Here is a 16,125-nt window from a genome sequence, read left to right on the forward strand (position 1 = left end):
CCAGTTAGGCCCTTTGATTGAACATGGTTTCAGTTGGGCCCCTCCAGTTAGGCTCTTTTATTAAACTTAGTTCCAGTTAGGCCCTTTTGGGATTTGTTAATTTTATTGATTATTGAAGTGATTTTCAAAGTTTTAGATCAAAATCAATCGATTAGATATGTGAGAAAATCAACATTGATTAATAAAAATTATTTATTGAAGATTCAGTACTATATTGATTCCTATTTCAAGCCCATTCTCTTTTTTACTAGTTTTATCATAATCTTAATGCAAAGTTAGTTGAAAAACTGATTTCCTGAAGAAAAATCAATTACATTAAAAATTTTGAATAATTTTTATTTGTTGCCTCTAGTTGTGGATCGAGTTCCAAAAGTCGCGATTTTCACAAAAACAAATTCGTTTGTTTTTGTAACAGCCCTGCAAGAATTCTTCTTATACTTCTTCTTGGCATTATATCCTCACTGGGACAGAGTCTGCTTCTAAGCTTTGTGTTCAATGAGTACTTCCACAGTTATAAACTGAGAGCTTTCTTTGACAAGTTGCCATTTTCGCATTCGTATATCGTGTGACAAGTACGAAGGTACTCTATATTCAGGAAAGTAAAGGAAATTTCCATTACGAAAAAACCTGGACCGACCGGGAATGGAACTCAGATACCTTCAGAATGGCTTTGCTTTGTAGCCGCGGACTTAAACTGCTCGGCTAAGGAAGGCCCTCAAGTATAAGTAAAAAAGCGAATGGGTTTGAAATAGATATAATCAATAAGGTACTGAACCTTCAACCGAAAATATTCAACATTTAGCTATAACATTGTTTTTCTCTCGCTTTATTTTATTTAAAAACTATGAAAATCACTTCAATAAGCAATAAAATCAACAAATTCCAAAAGGGCCTAACTGGAACTATGTTTAATAAAAGGACCTAACTGGAGGGGCCTAACTGAAACCATGTCCAATCGAAGGGCCTAACTGAAAGGGCCTAACTGGTTTGAAGATTCATTGAAGGGCCTAACTGCTGATGATATTTGAACGCAACCATTTTCACGAGTCGTTATACTATTTGAGATTACTAACGTTCTGGGCCACGTAATAAACCGTGATGGGTGTCTAACACAAGTATAAAACTAGTGAAAAAAAGTGAATGGGTTTGAAATATCAATAATCAATATGTTGTTGATTTTGTATAGAATAGTTTCCAATATTTAGCTTGTATGATATTGTGTTGTTTTCTCACATAATCATTAAATGTTGTCGAAGAATTATGCAAATCATTTCAATAATCAATAAAATTAGCAAATTCAAAAAGGGTCTAACTGGTTTGAAGATGTGACTGTGCATGGATTGGGTATTAGAAAAAGCGTGACAGAGGGGGTAGAAGGGTTCTAGAAGTCCCGAAAAACGATGGACGTCATTTTTGGATCTTCCCCAAGTATGAAACTAGTAAAAAGCGAATGGGTTTGAAATAGGAATAATCAATATGGTACTGAATCTTCAACCGAAAATTTCCAATATTTAGCTATTATATAGTGTTTTTTCACATAATCGCTAAATTTTGTTCAAGATTTATGCAAACCAATTCAAAAATCAATAAAATTAGCAAATTATAAAAGGGCCTAACTGAAACCATGTTCAATCAAAGGGCCTAACTGAAAGGGCATAACTGGTTCGAAGATTCATAAAAGGGCTTATCTGCCGATGATGTTTGAATTCAACACTTTTTACGAGTTGTTGTGTTATTTGAGATTAGAAACATAATGGGCCACGCAACAGACTTTAATGGGTGTCGAACACAGGTATGAAACTAGTAAAAATGTGAATGGGTTTAAAATGGGAATTATAAATATGGTACGGAATCTTCAATTGAGAATTTCTCAATGTTTACGTTTTGCAGATAGGCCCTTTTCAAATGTTACGCTAGACATTTGAATGATAGAAGGATTTGGAATCTATCGAATGAAGTCGCATATTTCTTGATTTTACAGAGCATATTTTAGCTGTTTCCTTAGGTACACCACTAATGATACATTTTCCCTAGCAGGTCGCCTAGATTACTTTGATCTGTTTTTGCCGCCATGAACTCCATTTTTGCATGCCGAGCAGTTGATTATGCTTCATCAAAACAAGCAAACCAACTTTTCAAAGAACAATAGCAAATGAATAGAAATCAATCACAGTAGCCATGATTCAAATAGCCTAGGCACTCTAGATTGAACCAAAACAGTAGAGTTTGAAATAATTAGATTTTTAATCAAGGATGGAATAAATACAATTCAACCATGTGATTAAGATGTTCATCCCTGTTAGGGAGATGAATGCAAAATCTGTTATTAGTCATCTATAATGAATCGATACAGCTAAACAGACTAACATTAAAATGGTTTGCATCGGCAGATTTAATATGACAATGAATAACCTTACATAAAATTCTCATCCCGAATAAGCATAATGAAATTTATGCTAAATAAAAACCATTCGTTCGATTTTCTATTTTCGGCTTTTCCAGACATTGAACGAAGATTAATGCTACGCAATCTAATCAAACATCGTCTTCGTCTTATGAACGATCAGCCGACCAAACAACGGGACAATGGAAAGTCAATATTTTCCCTCTATTGCTTATTCCGGAAGCCATTGATCCTTTTTTGGGAGCTCTAAAACAATAGTCAGAGGCAAAACGCGTTGCAGAAGGCCAAACTATTGTGCGAAATTCTTTTTCCCATCCCCAAAATAAGACAAACACGGAAAAATATGCAAGCGCAGTAGGCCTCTGCCCTGTCGCCCATTCTTCCTACTCACCCTTTGAGACTCACACTCACTGCCTATGAGGAACCGTTTTAATCCACATCCACGGGCTTTCCTCCGGAACAAATGGGTCGCTGTTGGCTCGGAACAAAAACCGGAACAGTCCTCCAAGGGGCCACCACTTGAAGACACGAAATTAGGCGAAATTTTGTCGATGCAACCCTTTTTTCTTTTCTCTATGCTGCTTTCATGTTTTCAAGGCGACGGCAACGAAGACTGAGGAGACCTTTTGGATTTAGATGGCGGTGGTGACAGCGGTGAGTGATGGATGACAGCGCTTCAGCCAAGATGGGCATAGAAAACATAGAAAGGGTGGGAACGTCCTGGCAATATTTATTTCGGAGACTACGTTTTCAAAAGGGCGATACTAATGAATTTTATCAAACCCGCAGTAAAACCGTTATTTACCGAATAAAAATTATCAATTCGGTCGGGACAAATGGTAAGTAAAGATGAAAAGATAAATGTGAATGTGAAAATAGTTCAACGACTGAAATAATAAGTCAGGGCCCATTTCATAACGCGGTAAGTGTCTTCAAGATGCGACGGGTCTGTGGGCAAAATAAACGCAGCGAACGAAACAACCACAAACATCAAAAGCGCGATGCCTTTAAGCCTGATTTGCTGCTGAACATTCCTTGCAGAAATTTTCTACAGCGACTCCCATTTGAATTGACATTTCTTTTCAACTGCGTACTGCGATCAGAAAAAAGCTCATTCTTGATCGATTCCTTGCAGAAATTTTCCATGCATCAAGATAGGCCGAGAAATTACTTATCAGTGCAGCACCCAACAGGGTCATACCCAGTTCGGAAAATTCGGTGTCACATGCGGAGAGGCGGACTTAACAGTCGAGGCACGATTTTCACGAGATCCGGACAATTTGTATGCTTCGCGGACGACATGGATATTATTGGGAGAAAATTTAAAACGATGGCTGATTTGTTCACCCGCCTTAAGGCCGGTTTGCTACTGACAAGAAAAGGAATCACCTATCTCGATGCGTGGAAAATTTCTCCCAAGAAATGGCCAAGAAAATCACTTTTTTCTGATCGCAGTACGCAGTTGAGAAGAAATGTCACTTCAAAGGCTCTCTGTAGGAAATTTCTTGACCCTTTCAGTCAAGAAATTTCTTTACTTTTCTTGAGCGAAACAGCATACTTAGCTTTAAACGCGAAGTAACAAGAGTCGGGCTAATGGTGAATGCGTCGAAAACAAAGTATTAGCGCATATGCTCAAAAGGACACGCGGCGTTCCCCAGAGGAAAGGAACAACCGCGGATTTACTCCCTTTTTACTTCATTCTTATGGAAGATAACATTGCGCTGTTTCATCAAGCGCGGTAGTTCCTTTCCTGGACCATTCGCCGCGTGGAATTTTGGGCAAATGCGCGTTTTTTGGAAATTTTACAACAGCCGCGCGGTGTATCTTATCCAGCGGACAAGACAATACATGCTGGTAGGCAGAACTTAGCGCAACAGGGCCCACCTAGGAAGCAATATCACGATAGACGGGGATACCTTCGAGGCAGTGGACGAGTTCGTCTTCCTCGGATCCTTGCTGACGGCTGACAACAATGTTAGTCGGGAAATACGAAGGCGCATCATCAGTAGTCGTGCCTACTATGGGCTCCAGGAGAAACTGCGATCAAGAAAGATTCACGCCCGCACCAAATGCACGATGTACAAAATGCTCATAAGACCGGAAGTCCTTCAAGGGCATGAGACGTGGACTATGCTCGAGGAGGACTTGTAAGCTCTTGGGGTTTTCGAACGCCGAGTGCTAAGGACGATCTTCGGCAGCGTGCTGGAAAACGGCGTGTGGCGGCGAAGGATGAACCACGAGCTCGCTCAACTCTACGGCGAACCCAGTATCGTGAAGGTAACTAAAGCTGGAAGGATACGCTGGGCAGGGCATGTTGCAAGAATGCCGGACAACAACCCTGTAAAGATGGTGTTCGCTACGAATCCAGTCGGAACAAAAATATACCCAAAATTCGAGTTTAAACCAAGGGGTGTGACAAAATCTCAAAAATCATAAAAAAAATGTTTTTTGTACTTAAACCAATGAAAATCATTTAAAAATTAAGTAAACATGTGTTTCTGCCCTAAAATTAAGCGTTTGGTAATAAAATTGAGACAGGGCTTTAGGACCCCATTGGCGAAATATTGATGGTGAGGTTTTATCAAGATAATTTATTTATATAAAAACAAATAAACAAATAATAATGCACTTCAACAGAAAAGTAATCGCCTATCTCGATGCGTGGGGAGATACGAAATGTCGAGTAAGGGAGAGCTGACTGTATATATTATTAAAGCAAGTTCTCTGTAAATTTGACAATATTCTACTGGAAGAGAACAAGATTTTTTTTTTTCAAGAACATTTTTACAACACAGCCCAGTTTATTTCCATTTTTTAACCGAGATCCGAACCGCCGAGCCGTACCCAAGGGGTGGATCACTCTTGATCCATTCGATGCATCGGAAAAATTATCTGCATTTAAATGCATTTTTTTCGCACGAAGCTCATGGCTTACTTTAGATCGTATGTCTAGCGAAAACAAATGTCAAATTTGATGATGTATCGTGAAATTGAAAAGCCAAAAAATAGATAGTTCGACACAATTCGATGTGATGTTTCTCACGGATTTCCGTAAATTGGAGGGTAATCACTATTCTAATGAGAGCAATAATCCAAAACGTTTTTTTCAGCTACTGAACATAACTATTGAGGTAGATAAAACATATTCAAAGACGTTGTCCATTTTGCGGAAGTTATTCTTAAATTGATACTCGGATATTACGACCCATAGAATCCTTCGATAAAGTGACTACAGTCGTTAAGGGTCAAGAAAGGATAACGGCATCCGCTTACCGCGACGACTGATTTCCGGTACGTCCTGTTTTCACTAGCCAGAAGAAATTATGTAAGGATTATTCTCAGGATTCAATCTCAGTAGATGCCAATAGTTACGTCGCAGTTTCGGAGGAGCAAAATCCTATTGTTGTTAGCTGACAAAACCTCGAATAAAAAGACAAGCATACTTTGGAACTGAGAGACCATATATCTTGGCTTCTGTGCAACTTCCGCGCGAGAAGACAAAATACAAAATAAAGGGAAAGAAGGGACTGTGGATACTGGTCCTTCATACCCCCAAAGCAAACAAAAATTTTAAACCGGCATCCCAAATATATGAATAAAATAATCGTGTACTTTTTATTTACTGTATAGTTAACCTAAAGCTAAAATCAGGCCTGCCCCATGTACGGTTTTGCGGCCTCGTTTTGTGCGATTCGTGGAGAGCTTGAAGACCCTTCCCATATTTGGCCCTTTCGCTGTTATACTAACTTATACCATTGCAGTATTAAAAAAAATATGGCCCGCGACACAATACTGTATCTGAGATTTGGGGACGGGATTTTAAAAATGTGTTAGATGCAATGGATATGTTGGAGAAAATATTACTGTTGCTTGAAAATCAACGTGTTATGGACGCACAAGTAGATCTATTACTTTTCCGTTTCGTGCTCTAATCCGTAATCAAGTAGCGAATTTGTATTCTTTTAACGCTTGCAATGTGCCTTGTAGGAACTCGAGTGGTTGAAAAGTTTCTTCAAAGCAACTCCTTCCACCAATTTAATATGTTTATTCATACATTTATACCTAGTTCTTATACTACTTCATTCCATTAGAATGGTCAAGAGTTCCCTCTATGATGTCTTCTACTGTTCTAAATAGGTTTGTAATACTTTTCGCCATTTATCCGGTTAACTAGGGGAAGAACACCAATTTTCGACCCATCACTAATTTTCGACCCATTCATACGATTTTGGCCTGCTTTGTATGAAAATCCGAAAATTGGCACAGAATTCTCGTGGGTCGAAAATTAGTGCTTTTCCCCTAAACAAAACCTGGAAGATGAAAATAAATATTTAGGATTGCAGAGAAAATTAAATCAATAACAATCAACAACTCGCTTAGCTTGACAATTTGATTGTGGTCTCATTTATCAGTGCTAAGTTGATGTTTTGATGATAAAAAATGCATTTCTTGCATTTGATGCACATCAAATGTGCATCGTTAAAGTGATCCACCCCTTGGCCGTACCTCTATTTTAACTATTTTAACCGATATGCACAGCTGAGCTCGGCATTCTAATTCAAGTGTGCATTATTCAAATTCAGTTCTTAGAGTGACAAACTAAACTGCCCATAAAGGCATAACTGTCCCATATGGAAAAGGTAAGCATTGAGAAAACAACGCTTAAAGTTTAAAGTTTGCCATCTCACACAAATCTTCAACATTTGCTTTGACACTAGCTGTAACGACGAATGCAACCATGATCAATATCTTTAGTTCTATAGGAGTTAAAATTATTTTGCTACTGTTGGCACGAATACCCGGTAAGTTGGGAGATGATCCATACAAAAATCAAAATCTATGCTTTTCACCACTAATTGAAATACAGTTCGTTGAATTGTTTTTGTATTGTACAACAATACGCGAATCGCTAATCAAGATAATACATGAACAATATATCGTATTGTATTACCAAAATGTATGTATGAGAAAATATCTATAAGTGTATTGTTACGATACTTAACCACCCATACATTAAATTAGAAAAATCTCATATACTATATAGTGAACTGTTCAAAACAATATATTGTATTGTAATTGTATTGTCATTTTACATATACTGTATTGTATTTCCAATATATTGAATGGTACTGTTACAATTTGTTATATTGTTTTTGTATTGAATTTTTTATCCGCATGCACCCACCCCCTTCATATATTGCATAAAGCCCCAAGCACAAGTGAGCGGCAGCGCGGTACAACGGCAAAACGGCAAGCCCATCTTGAGCTACACTCTACTTGTCAAGTCAATGTTGAAAAGGATTAGTCAACATGGGATTAAAAATGATCAAAATGGGCATGCCGTTTTGCCGTTGTACCGCGTTGGCGTTCACATTGTGCAGCGGCAAGCCCATCTTGAGCTATACTCTACTTGTCAAGTCAATGTTGAAAAGCATTTAGTCAACACGGGATTGATAAGTAAAATGTAGTTCAAGATGGGTATGCCGTTTTGCCGTTGTACCGCGTTGCCGTTCACATTGTGCTTGGGGCTTAACGCTGAAGGTTGTGGGTGGGTGTCCTCGTGATGTTACCGATACAAAATTTATAAAGTATTCATACAAAAAGTGTTACGAGGGGTGGGTGGGTGTCGAAAATGCCCCTTTTTGACGTTATGAAATTTGTGAATAAACCCTTATGAAATATGTGAATGGACCCAAACTATTTTTTACTTAAATTTTTCTTTAATCACAAACTTTTGGAAGCCGACCCTATTCATCGCACCAAATTTCCCAAGGCGGGTAGAAATGGGTGCGCCATGCGTGCGCAATTCATTGCGTGAATGCGGCCCTGCCCCTTTTATCGCAAAATCAAAACATCTCGGCCTCTTCGGGCCAGACGCCGTTGATTATTTTGTCACAACTGTTTACCTGCTCAACGCAGGTCGAAAAGTGCATCCAAAGGAGCGGAAAAAAGGTAATTTTCTGATTTAATGTACCTGGTTTACATTGAAGCACGTGCTAATCTTGCAGATACCATAGAAATAGGCTGGTTCTATTTGAATTGTGGCGGATATGAATGAATTTGGCTACAATCACACCCATTCCGAAACGGCCGGTTCAAAGGGTCAAAAGAAATGCGCCTTGGAGAATATGAATGCTTCTTCCGACGAAGAGGAGGAAGGATACGTTTCGCCCTACAATTACTGCTCGAGTGATGAAGACAATGACCAGAGCAACCGACAGCTCCTGGACGAGCTTCCGGTGTTCTCTACGCAATCCCTTTCCCCTTCCGGAAGGTCACTGTCTCCGATAGACATGGACACGTCTCCTCCACGCAGTTCTCGCGGTAACAGTTCATGCAACACCCCCTACGACAGTCCCTATGGCCAGACGGAACCCGCGTGTGGAAAAGACTACGTCACCCTGGAAGAGGTTCAAGCTCGGATCGGAATGACCCCGCCATCTGCAGAACCGGTTGAGCAACCCGGTCGGTCGCCCCGGCTAAACCTGGAGACGATTTTCGAGGACAAGTTTCTGGAAACGCCCCCAAAAGCGGGGAAAGAGTTCGATGTGCGCACCAATCAGAATCAGCTACTTCGGAGATCGTTCCGAAACCGGACGCAGATGCTGGGGGCAATGGGGGGCGAGGAGTGCGGAAGCGTTTCCCCGACCGAAAGTCTGAGCAAGCAATTTTCCAACAAGGTGGTTCTGAATTAGATTTGGGTGATACATATTATGTAGGTTTCGTTTTAGATAGCCCGATTATACCTCGAGTAGTTAGATTCTAAGTGCCTTATTTGTCCGGAAATAAATCGGCGGACGTTCGGTTCGCGCTCTCCATGTACAGAAATTTATTGAGAGCTTTGATAGCAAAGCTCGAAATGTTTTTTGTAATCAGTATATCTATCTTTTGTTTCATTCAGTGAAAGAAATACATGATCGATTTAGGCAATTTTTAATGCGCCTTATATGTATGCAATCAGTTAAGGTACCGTGGGGTAAGTGGATACAGCAAAATCAACAGTTAAATTCATTGTTATGTACAGCTAACGTGAATAATGTAACTCAAACTTTTTTCTGTGGATAACAAATAAGGGACTATTATACTTCAAATCTTCATTTATTTCGAATTTTCTGATTGTTATGTATTGAGTATGAGAGACTTAAAAATTTACGCCAAATGATTCACTTGCTCCACCATGGTGGGGTAAGTGGATCACCAATAAAAAAAATCTGTTCTCGAAACAAATGTAGATGATTATGTTTAATAAGAATGATATTACCCTCGTTCAAGTTATAAGTGCTAGTAATGTTACATTTTAATACTTTAAAATTAAAAAGTACCTTTATTTATTCAAAATATAATAAAAAGTACGTATATATTAGTTCAGACTAATTTGAGCAAAAAAAAAACATTGTAACTAGATAAATTTGGAGAAAATTCATCCATTTATACGCATAAGTTAAACAAAAGTATTGTAGGATTATTCCTAACGATATTTTCGAAAAACACTCTTGATTTAAAAATATTAGTTACATTTACTTTTGAATAACAAACTGAAATCCTTCTATTTTATTTATGAATATTGTAAATTTTGCACCCTATCGGACGCGACGATTTGTAATCGTCGCCTGTGAAACCGTCGCCAAAATCGTCGCCAGCCAAGCAACCGCTATGAGTTTGACGTTTCACCAGTCTTACCAACACAATAGCAAATCACCTCCTTTGATTTATTTTATAGCATTTGTCGTTTCACCAGTCTTGCCAACACAAAGGCAAAGCTCCTCCTTTGATTGGTTTGCTGGCGACGATTTTTTCAGTTGGTTCGAAAGTTGGCGGCGCGTTTTGTTGTGAATGAAACAGACAATATATGTTTATCATCTGTCTAGAGCAATTTATATGGTCAAATAAGGTACGGTACTATTTCGATTGGAAAATTAGTATATTTTGCTCTTTTACAACTTAGCTTATATAAACCACGAAAAGTTTCGTGTAAATTTTGAAATTATTATATTTTTTATATTTTTTATACCCGAAAGGTTAAAAAAAACTTTTAGGTGGATTAATTCAAATTTTCTATGGTCAATTTGACAAATTCAAGCTGAGAATGGAACAAAATAAAGGAATACAACATTTGCGGATATTAAAGCATTTTAAAATTCTCGTAAGCAGTCTGACAATAAATGATAATAATGCTTGATCCACTTACCCCACCCCATTAAAAAGTAGGGGTAAGTGTACCATGTCCAATATATCTGTATTTATTTATAAAAATGACATTTTTTCATTGTGATTCCTTCAATTAGAACTGAAATGCTCACCATGTGTCGAAAAAAATAATAGAATTCGATTTTAGACAGAGATACAATGGATTTTTGATTGATGGAACTTGAGAGTTAATGAAAGAACGTCTGGTTTGGTGTAAGCTTGAAGGTGGAATGAAAATTTATTATAACTGCTTATACCTGCTAAACAATCAGGTTGCTAGGGTTGATTATAGTAACTCCGGGAATAGTGAACTACTTAGGTAACTTTGTTATCTCAACACTCCTCCTTAGTTTACTATTCCTAAATAACTTCGAAATACTTCATGCTTCTGCTTCGGTAGAACCTTGGTGAAGCCATCTGCGGGTTGCTGTTGTGTTGGGATGTAATACAGCTTGATATCTCCTCTCTCCAGAGTGTCCTTCACAAAATGGAATCGAATCGAAATATGCTTGGGTTGAATCCTTCGTTTTGAGCAATACATATCGCGGATTGATTATCGCAGAAAATAGAAATCGAACGCTGGCTTCCGATCTCCTGTAATAGCTGCTTCCACCATAGGGCCTCTTGGGTTGTGTGGGAAAGTGCCACAAATTCCGCCTCGCATGATGATAACGCAACTGACGCCTGTCGTTTTACATTCCAGGAAACTGCTCCTTCCATCATCTTGAAGATGTAACCTGTCGTTGACTTCCTGCTGGCTGGATCTCCTCCCCAATCCGCGTCTGTATAACCAGTGAATTGTGGATCGCCTTCTCTGCTGTACTCCAAGCAATAATCGATGGTTCCCTTGAGATACCGCATAATTCGTTTCACAGCTTCCCAGTGGCGACGGGTTGGATTACTACTGAACTGACTGACCTTGTTTACTGCTAACAAAATATCCGGCCTCGTGCCTTGAGCCAAGTAGGTCAAGCATCCCACTGCCTCCTTGTAGGGAACGTTCTGCATTTCTTGAATCTCCTCAGCCGTTTCTTCAGATGTTGAAGCTTCCAACTTGTTACCGGGATCCGCTGGGGTTGCCACAGGTCTACAGTTGTTCAAATTGAAACGCTTCAGTACTTCTTCGATGTAATGTTGCTGATCGAGTCTTAGTGTGCCTCCTTTCCGATCACGATTGATTCGTAGCCCCAAACATAACTGCGCCGTGCCAAGGTCCTTCATTTGGAAGCGATTGTTCAAGAACTCCTTCAGCCTTTTCTTCAAGTACGCGTTGTTGGTAATGATCAGCAGGTCATCCACATAAATCGTCACGAAGATCATCTCATTCTTGTGCACCTTGAAGTACAAACATGGATCCATTCTGGAACGAGTAAGTCCGAACTGCCGCATCACTTCGTCCAGTTGCCGGTTCCACACTCTGCTCGATTGTTTCAATCCATACAAGGCTTTCTTCAATTTGCAGACCTTGGTTGGATCCTTCTCGTAACCTTCTGGCTGCTCCATAAAGATGGTTTCTTCTTTTAGGTCCGACTGCAGAAACGCTGTGATAGCGTCCATCTGCTCCACGTCCAGGTCATACTGCACTGCAAGAGCCATCATGTATCGTATGGTTGAATATCTCACCACTGGAGAATACACTTCTCTATAGTCTATCCCAGGACGTTGTGAGCAGCCTTTCACCACAAGCCTGGCCTTGTACCGGGAGATTTCACCTTCTGCATTTCGTTTCGTCTTGAATATCCACTTGTTGCGTACGGCCTTCCTTCCTTCGGGTAAGTCGGTCAGTTCCCACGTGTTGTTGCTGTCTAGCGCCTTGAGTTCGTTGTCCATTGCAGCAATCCATCGTTTACGATCCGGTCTGTTGATCGCCTCATTGTAGCTCAGCGGGTCACTCGTAACATCGGAAGACTCGTTCTGTGGGAATTCATCAGGGCCAGCAAAAGAACTATAACAAATATAATCGTTGTACTTGCCTGGTAACCGGCGCTCCCGACCGCTGTGCCTCGACAATTGCTGCTCATCAGCTAGTCTTGTTGATTGCGGTGGGAGCGCAACGTGCGGCTCAGCATCGGCAAACTCGTCTTCACTGGCATCCGAGAGCAAGGGACACATCTCATCGTCATCATGTGGAACGACCTCGGGAACGACAATAGAAACAGCATCATGTTGCACGATGGGAACCACTTCGGTTTGTTCAATCTGCTCGATCCACGAATGAAGCTCCATGAATTCGACTTCACCTATGTACTCTTCATCAATCGCCGAAGATTCTCCCTCATTAATAATCTTCACGTCACGACTTGTTACGATGCTGCTGTCGTTGGGCATGAAAATACGGTATCCTTTCGACTTCTCCGCACACCCAACAAAGATTCCCTCAACGGCCTTCGGGTCGAACTTCTGTCTCTTCTGCTTGGGTACATGAATCATCGCCTTTGAACCAAAAATCTTGAGATGTAAGACAACAGATGAGACGGTACGTATGTTCTATGATACTCTGAATGTGATTCTCAGCGAAAATGTACCGCGAAGACGTCGTAGATGCCAACCATTCAAGTACCCTTGGTGGACTTCCGAGTTACAGAACTTACGGAATGTCCTCCGGAAGTCTCGTAGGCGTTATTTTCGGGCAAGAACGGTTGTTAATTATGACAATCTCCGTTCAATAGAAAATCGGTATAACGAATGCCAAACGGAAGCATTTCGGGCCTATATTTCACGACTGGAGACGACTGCTAAACAAGACCCCTCTTCGTTCTGGAACTTTATTCATAACCGCAAACGCTCAAATCGGATACCAGCTGAGATGACACACAATAATTGTTCCGCTAACTCTCCTGAAACATTAGCTGACATGTTTGCAGATTGCTTCGAAAACGTTTACCGTAACAGCTCGCCACCGTTTATTCCCGATAACCTCAAGCAGTCTCCTGTGTTTGATATTAACTTCCCGCTGTTAGAATTAACTCAACACGATGTTTCATCAGCCTTGAATGAACTTGATATTTCCAAAGGACCAGGAACCGACAATCTTCCTCCAGTGTTCCTAAAAGAATGTTCCGCATCTCTGCAATTGCCTTTATGCATTATTTTCAACAGATCGCTCCGTGACGGCACTTTTCCGCAGCTGTGGAAAGTAGCTTCAATAAGTCCGATTTTCAAATCTGGTTCCAATCAGATTGCCGAGAACTACCGCGGCGTTTCCATTCTGTGCTGCGTGGCTAAAGTCTTCGAAAGCTTAGTTCATAACGCTCTGTATGCAGCTGCTCAACCGTTAATTTCAGATTCGCAACACGGTTTTGTTAAAAAGCGATCAACCACTACGAATCTGATGTTGTTCACTGATTTCGTATCGACGGCCCTCGAGAACAGACAACAAGTTGATGCCATCTATTTCGACTTCTCCAAAGCTTTCGACAGAGTTCCACATGATCTCGCTGTTGCGAAGCTGAACCATCTGGGATTTCCACGCTGGATTACTGATTGGCTCCATTCATATCTGACAAACCGTGAGGCGTTCGTCAAAGTAAACGGAGCAAAATCTCGAAACTTCGCTATTACATCTGGCGTGCCTCAAGGTAGCGTCCTCGGGCCACTGATTTTCGTGCTGTTCGTGAATGATCTCTGCTTCCGGCTTAAATCACCAAAAGTGCTGTTTGCCGACGATCTGAAAATTTACAGAACCATTTCGTCCCTTCTCGACTGCTGTGCTATTCAAGCCGATATTAACGAGATTCAGCTGTGGTGCGTTGAAAATGGAATGGAGCTGAACACCAAGAAGTGTAAACAAATTTCTTTCACCCGACGCCAGTCCCGAATCGACTTTGAATATTTGGTGGGCCCAGATATCTTGGAGCGCGTTGAATCCATCCGCGACCTTGGTGTCATAATCGATTATAAACTGCAATTCAACGAACATATCAGCATCGCCACTGCCAAAGGATTCGCTGCCCTCGGATTTATTCGACGTAATACGAAACATTTTCAGGATATCTACGCTTTGAAGTCGTTGTACTGTGCGCTAGTTCGAAGCGTTCTGGAATATGCCGTCTGTGTGTGGTCTCCACATCATACTACGCAGATCATCCGAATGGAAAGAGTTCAACGTAGCTTCGTTCGGTACGCTCTTCGCCAGTTGCCTTGGGCAAATCCAACTGATCTGCCGGATTACAGAAGCCGGTGTAACCTCATCGCTTTGGAAACGCTCTCTGCCAGACGTACAAAACTACAGAGACTGCTTGTTTTCGATCTGATTGTAGGAAATGTCAATTGTCCGTCGCTGTTGGAAAATGTGTCCCTGTATGCTCCGTCTCGTCAACTACGTGAACGTAATCTGCTTTTTGTTAGACGCCATAGGACTTCATACGGTTTTCACAACCCTCTAGATAAATGTTTTCGTGCGTTCAATAATGTGAGTGTTGTGTTCGACTTCAATATTTCAAAGTTTGTTTTTAAAAATAGAATAAGGAACTTAGAGTAAGATACAGTCTGGGGAATTTATTTTTAATTCAAGACGGTGATAAATAAATATATAATATGTTTCAGCACTGGTTTTCTGCAACTCCACGCCTCTTCTGGCGTTATAGATTCCAATGAACGTGAGGGACTCCGGTTGACGAGATATGCTGCGGTCGAGACTGCCTCTGCCCAGAACTTCTTGGAGAGTTTCGAATCGTTCAGCATGCACCTTGCTTTTTCTACGAGCGTCCGATTCATACGCTCGGCAACTCCGTTCTGCTGAGGCGTGTACGGACAAGTTGTTTGATGTATTATACCGTCTCTTCCCATGCACGCTTCCATCGCCGAGTTGACATATTCTGAGCCATTGTTCGACCTCAAGACTTTCAAGTTTCTTCCAGTCTGCCGCTCTGCCATGGATTTGAAGTTCATAAACACATCCTTAACGCTGCTCTTCGACATCAAGAAGTAGACAAACACCTTGCAACTGACGTCGTCAACGAATGTTAGAAAATAACGACTACCACCAAACGAGGGCTCTTCTATTGGTCCACAAAGATCGGTGTGTACCAAATCCAGCAATCCTTCTGCTCTCGTTGTGCTTGAATGGAAAGGATCTCGAGCTTATTTTCCTGTAGCACAGGTCACACAATCGAATGTCTTCTCCGTCCGCAGTTCAATTCCATCTGCCATGGTTTCGAGTTTCTTCATGCTCTGTTGATTCAGGTGTCCTAGCCTCCTGTGCCAGACCTTCGTTTCCGTTGTCATTAGCGATGCTTCCGGTTTCTTGCAGTTGAGCCGGTACAAACCATTCATCTCGGTCCCAGAAGCAATCACATCTCCATCTTCATCACAGACTTTACAAGAATCGGAAGTGAACGTCACCGTCAAACCCTTCCGACAGATTTTGCTGACTGAAAGAAGGTTTGTTGCCAAATCTGGGACGTGTAGAACCTCCTGTACTTCGATGGGTCCTTCTTGAAGTTTAAGGTTCACCACTCCTTTCGCTGAGGACATCATACACTGGTTATTCGCCGTCTCGATGGGGTGCGCAAAGACTTCTTGCTTCGTGAAAT

General features: G+C 40.9%; 2 protein-coding genes across 2 annotated transcripts in view; one reads left to right on the forward strand and one right to left on the reverse strand.

Annotated features, from left to right (window-relative positions):
* The window catches only part of LOC5568418 (DCN1-like protein 4), a 46,887-nt gene extending 43,821 nt beyond the window's left edge, over window positions 1-3,066 (reverse strand). Inside the window, exon 1 of the mRNA XM_001652197.2 lies at window positions 2,796-3,066. The gene's annotated coding sequence lies outside the window, so the exon portion shown is untranslated. The remainder of the gene's footprint in view (window positions 1-2,795) is intronic.
* A 5,022-nt stretch (window positions 3,067-8,088) lies between these two features.
* LOC5568420 lies at window positions 8,089-9,284 on the forward strand. The gene is made up of 2 exons (XM_021852419.1): window positions 8,089-8,355; window positions 8,411-9,284. Exon 2 carries the CDS (start codon window positions 8,455-8,457, stop codon window positions 9,097-9,099), a length of 645 nt encoding a protein of 214 aa, XP_021708111.1. The 5' UTR covers window positions 8,089-8,355; window positions 8,411-8,454; the 3' UTR covers window positions 9,100-9,284.
* The last annotated feature ends 6,841 nt before the right edge of the window (window positions 9,285-16,125 follow it).

Source organism: Aedes aegypti, chromosome 3 (genome assembly GCF_002204515.2).
Source record: "Aedes aegypti strain LVP_AGWG chromosome 3, AaegL5.0 Primary Assembly, whole genome shotgun sequence".
Taxonomy (NCBI): Eukaryota; Metazoa; Arthropoda; class Insecta; order Diptera; family Culicidae; genus Aedes; species Aedes aegypti.